Here is a 5512-nt window from a genome sequence, read left to right as displayed (position 1 = left end):
CCACCTGAGCATAGCTCAGTGGGACGGGGTGTGGCTCCTGGTTATGGCGCTGGGGTGGGGCTCTTGGGGGCAGGAGGGGCTCTGGTCGGGTGTGAGGGGGTTCATAGCTGTTTTGGTGGGGTCTTCGTGGAGGGGGATGAGGAAGGTCAGGTCTCCGTGGTGGTGGTCTGGGTAGCGGTCTTGGGGGGCTGCGGGCCAACCTGCTCCTTCTGCAGGGGGTGGATTGGTCTCGGTTGAGAGCGACGTTCTTCAGTGTCTGGGCGAAGATGGGGACGGTATTTTTAAAAAGATGGACATGGTCGTAGAGGCAGTTGATGTCCAGGGTGGGGTGATGGGCCAGGTGGACGTTGGGCTTCAAGACGCAGTCTCTGGAGACGCTGCTGTTAATCCTGTGGATGGTGTCTGGGTGGAAGTCTTTCCTGGGCAGCAGTGTTGATATAACTACTCTACTGTTGGGGAAGGTGTTGGAGGCTTTTTCTATCATTCGCCTGAGTGGCTCCGATACTCTTTCCTGCTGCGTTCTCAGCTCGTTGGTGCCGGTGTGGATGATGATGTGGCTTGGAGAACCCAGACGCTCCTCTGATAGCAGCTCCATGGCATGTTGGCTGTTTGGACACCAGAGTTTGGCCACTTTGTGGTTGGGGAACAGTTTCTTTTCATTTAAGAACTTTCCATTGGAGTCAATGAGGATGACGATGTCTGGTTGCTGTGCCAGTCTGGGTGGACGAGGGGTGGAGTCAATCAGTGGGCTGGGGAGGGGTGTGGCTGTGGTGTTGGTTTGGTGACTGGAGGGGAGCTGCTGGGTGGGTGTAGCTTCTTGGTTCTGGTGTCTCTGGGTTGGTGGAGCCTCTTGGTTCTGGTGGATCTGGGTGGGTGGAGCCTCTTGGTCCTGGTGTCTCTGGGTTGGTGGAGCCTCTCGGTTCTGGTGGATCTGGGTTGGTGGAGCCTCTTGGTCCTGGTGTCTCTGGGTTGGTGGAGCCTCTTGGTTCTGGTGGATCTGGGTTGGTGGAGCCTCTTGGTCCTGGTGTCTCTGGGTTGGTGGAGCCTCTTGGTTCTGGTGGATCTGGGTGGGTGGAGCCTCTTGGTCCTGGTGCTTCTGTGTGGTGCTCCCAGGATCCTGGTTGTGGTCTAGGTGTGAATCCAGAGTTTGTCTTGTCAGGCCTGGGCTGACTCTGTCTTTGTCCTGGAGCTTCTGTGACAGAGAGGCCAGCTCTCTCCTGGTGCTCTCTCTCCCCTCTCTCAGCTCCTTCACCTCCTCTCTCAGCTCCTTCAGTGCTACCATGTACAGTGGTGGTCAAAAGTTTACATACACTTGTAAAGAACATAATGTCATGGCTGTCTTGAGTTTCCAGTTATTTCTACAACTCTGATTTTTCTCTGATATAGTGATTGGAACAGATCCTTCTTTGTCACAAAAAACATTCATGAAGCTTGGTTCTTTTATGACTTTATTATGGGTAAACTGAAAATGTGACAAAATCAGCTGGGTCAAAAATATACATACAGCAATGCTAATATTTGGTTACATGTCCCTTGGCCATTTTTATTTCAATTAGGCGCTTTTGGTAGCCATCCACAAGCTTCTGGCAAGTTTCTGGTTGAATCTTTGACCACTCCTCTTGACAGAATTGGTGCAGTTCAGTTAAATTTGTTGGCTTTCTGGCATGGACTTGTTTCTTCAGCATTATCCACATGTTCTCAATGGGGTTTAAGTCAGGACTTTGGGAAGGCCATTCTAAAACCTTAATTCTAGCCTGATTTAGCCATTCCATTACCACTTTTGATGTGTGTTTGGGGTCATTGTCCTGTTGGAACACCCAACTGCGCCCAAGACCCAACCTTCGGGCTGATGACTTTAGGTTTTCTTGAAGAATTTGAAGGTAATCCTCCTTCTTCATTGTCCCATTGACTCTCTGTAAAGCACCAGTTCCATTGGCAGCAAAACAGGCCCACAGCATAATACTACCACCACCGTGCTTGATGGTAGGCATGGTGTTCTTGGGGTTAAAGGCCTCACCTTTTCTCCTCCAAACATATTGCTGAGCATTGTGGCCAAACAGCTCCATTTTTGTTTCATCTGACCACAGAACTTTCCTCCAGAAGGTCTTATCTTTGTCCATGTGATCAGCAGCAAACTTTAGTCGAGCCTTAAGGTGCCGCTTTTGGAGCAAGGGCTTCCTTCTTGCACGGCAGCCTCTCAGTCCATGGCGATGCAAAACACGCTTGACTGTGGACACTGACACCTGTGTTCCAGCAGCGTCTAATTCTTGGCAGATCTGCTTTTTGGTGCTCCTGGGTTGACTCTTCACCCTCCTGACCAGTTTTCTCTCAGCAGCAGGTGACAGCTTGCGTTTTCTTCCTGATCGTGGCAGTGACAAAACAGTGCCATGCACTTTATACTTACAAACAATTGTTTGCACTGTTGCTCTTTGAACCTGCAGCTGCTTTGAAATGGCTCCAAGTGACTTTCCTGACTTGTTCAAGTCAATGATTCTCTTTTTCAGATCTGTGCTGAGCTCCTTTGACTTTCCCATTGTAGCGTTTGTGGGTGTTTTTATCCAATGAGCCCTTTTTAAATGGCCTCAGAGAAGTCACCAGCTGTAGTCACTCATGATCACTCACAGGAAGTTAAGAGGTCATGCTATGAAGCTCATGTCATTGACACAACTTTCTAAGTCTCCAAAATTGCTCATTCATGTTGCTGTATGTATATTTTTGACCCAGCAGATTTGGTCACAATTTCAGTTTACCCATAATAAAGTCATAAAAGAACCAAGCTTCATGAATGTTTTTTGTGACAAAGAAGGATCTGTTCCAATCACTATATCAGAGAAAAATCAGAGTAACTGGAAACTCAAGACAGCCATGACATTATGTTCTTTACAAGTGTATGTAAACTTTTGACCACCACTGTAGCTCTCCTTGTGCTGCTGCAGCTCTCTGATCTCAGTCTTCAGGGTGCTCAGCTCTGTCTTGTCCTTGTCTTTGTCCTGCCTCAGTCTGCTCAGCTCCGTGTTGAGGCTCCAGGTCTCCTCCTGGCTCGGCTGATGGCTGATCAGCTCTCTCAGCTGTACCAGTTCTCTCTCCAGCTCACTGAACTTCATCTTCATGTCGGTGATGATGTGGGTTAGCTGGGGGTCCTGGGCCTGTTCAGAGCTGGGGGGCTCACTCTTCTCAGAGGGCTGCTCAGCAGGAGGACAGGTGGAGGTTGAGGTGGTGGTTGTGTCTGGCAGGGTGTGGGTGTCATCAGGCGGGGAGCACTTCTCCAGTTGGGCTCTTCCTTTTATGAGGGGAAAGTCCAGCTCAAACTGCCTGAGGTTCCCCTGCACCATGACAGTCCCGTTCTTGTATATGTTGACTGATGTCATGGGGGAGTCCGGTTCTTCTGCCTCTTTGACTTTCAGTTTCCAGCCATTACAGATCCCCTCTTTCTTCACGGAGGGGTAGTGGGTCTTTATGGCAGAGTGCCATGCTAGTGGCTGCTCTGTGAAGAAGATCAGGTTGCTGGCGTCTCCATTTTTGTAGGAGTCAGAGAAGTCTCTGCCTTCCTGGCACTCTCATTTTTCAGATCTTGTGTGTACGAGAGAGGAACAGCTTCTGTATGTGCTGTCTCTGAGGGTCCAGGGCTCTGCTGAGGCTGCATGGTTGTTGTTGTTCCAGCTCCTTAGTAACCGTTGCTAAGGCTTCCAATCTTGTTGGTTAGCTGTTAGCTCTGTCTCCATCTGTAAACCTTCATGTGAGAGCGAGAGCAAGCAGCAGCAGCATGAACTCCTGAAGATAAACTCTTCTTACATACAGAAGCTGTTCCTCTCTCGTACACACAACGATTGAAAAGAGAGTGCCAGGACGGCATACAACAGAAAGTGCGAAGGAAAGAGCCAGGCTTCTCTGACTCCTACAAAACTGGGAGCCGCCCGCAACCTGATCTTCTTCACAGAGCCGCCACTAGCATGGCACTCTGCCATAAGAACCCACTTACCCCTCCGTGAAGACAGAGGGGATCTGTAACGGCTGGGAAAACTGAAAAGTCAAAGAGGCAGAAGAACCGGACTCCCCCATGACATCAGTCATATACACGAACGGGACTGTCACTGGTGCAGGGGAACCTCAGGCCAGTTTGCGCTGGACTTTCCCCTCCTAAAAGGAAGAGCCCAACTGAGGTGCTCCCGCCTGATGACCCCCACCTGCCAGACATCACCACCACCCCTCACCTCACCTGTCCTCCTGCTGAGCAGCCCTCTGAGAAGAGTGAGCCCCCCAGCTCTGAAACAGCCCCGACCCCCAGTCACCCCACATTCATCACCGCCTGAGATGAAGTTCACGTGGCTGGGCGAGACACTGGTACCGTGAGGGCTGATTCACCATCAGCCGAGCCGGAGGAGACCTGGAGCCCAACACGGAGAGTGAGCAGACTGAAGCCGGACAAAGACAAGGACAAGACAGAGCTGACACCCTGAAGACTGGATCAGGAGCTGCAGCAGCACAAGGAGCGCGTCGTGGTGGTCAAAGTTTACATACACTTGTAAAGAAACATAATGTCATGGCTGTCTTGAGTTTCCAGTTACTCTGATTTTTCTCTGATATAGTGATTGGAACAGATCCTTCTTTGTCACAAAACATTCATGAAGCTTGGTTCTTTTATGACTTTATTATGGGTAAACTGAAATTGTGACCAAATCTGCTGGGTCAAAAATATACATACAGCAACATGAATGAGCAATTTTGGAGACTTAGAAAGTTGTGTCAATGACATGAGCTTCATAGCATGACCTCTTACTTCCTGTGAGTGATCATGAGTGACTACAGCTGGTGACTTCTCTGCGGCATTTAAAGGCTCATTGGATAAAAACACCCACAAACGCTACAATGGGAAAAGTCAAAGGAGCTCAGCACAGATCTGAAAAGGGAATCATTGACTTGAACAAGTCAGGAAGTCACTTGGAGCCATTTCACAGCAGGCTGCAGTTTCAAAGAGCACAGTGCAAACAATTGTTTGTAAGTTTAAAGTGCATGACACTGTTTGTTCACTGCCACGATCAGGAAGAAAACGCAAGCTGTCACCTGCTGCTGAGAGAAACTGGTCAGGAGGGTGAGAGTCACCCAGGAGCACCAAAAACGCAGATCTGCCAAGAATTAGCGCTGCTGGAAACAGGTGTCAGTGTCCACAGTCAAGCGTGTTTTGCATCGCCATGGATGAGAGAGGCTGCCGTGCAAGAAGGAGCCTTGCTCCAAAGCGGCACCTTAAGGCTCGACCTAAAGTTTGCTGCTGATCACATGGACAAAGATAGACCTTCTGGAGGGAAGTTCTGTGGTCAGATGAACAAAAATGGAGCTGTTTGGGCCACAATGCTTAGCAATATGTTTGGAGGAGAAAAGGTGAGACCTTTAACCGCAAGAAACACCATGCCTACCATCAAGCACGGGTGATGGTAGTATTATGCTGTGGGCCTGTTTTGCTGCCAATGGAACTGGTGTTACAGAGAGTCAATGGGACAATGAAGAGGAGGATTAC

The 5512-nt window shown here is 49.5% G+C and overlaps 1 protein-coding gene across 1 annotated transcript; it reads right to left on the bottom strand.

Moving 5' to 3' along the window:
• Window positions 1-25: 25 nt before the first annotated feature.
• On the bottom strand, window positions 26-3718 carry LOC113745420 (apoptotic chromatin condensation inducer in the nucleus; the record flags this gene model as incomplete). The annotated part of the gene is made up of 2 exons (XM_027276952.1): window positions 2916-3718; window positions 26-1285 (listed from the first exon to the last, which is right to left on the bottom strand). Coding segments are annotated over exons 1-2 (1713 nt in total), but the record flags the coding sequence as incomplete, so codon positions are not given.
• Between the last annotated feature and the right edge of the window lie 1794 nt (window positions 3719-5512).

The sequence above is a fragment of the Larimichthys crocea genome, unplaced genomic scaffold (genome assembly GCF_000972845.2).
Source record: "Larimichthys crocea isolate SSNF unplaced genomic scaffold, L_crocea_2.0 scaffold737, whole genome shotgun sequence".
Classification (NCBI taxonomy): Eukaryota; Metazoa; Chordata; class Actinopteri; family Sciaenidae; genus Larimichthys; species Larimichthys crocea.
The sequence above is the reverse complement of the archived record's forward strand: the minus strand, read 5'-3'. Positions and strand labels throughout refer to the sequence as shown.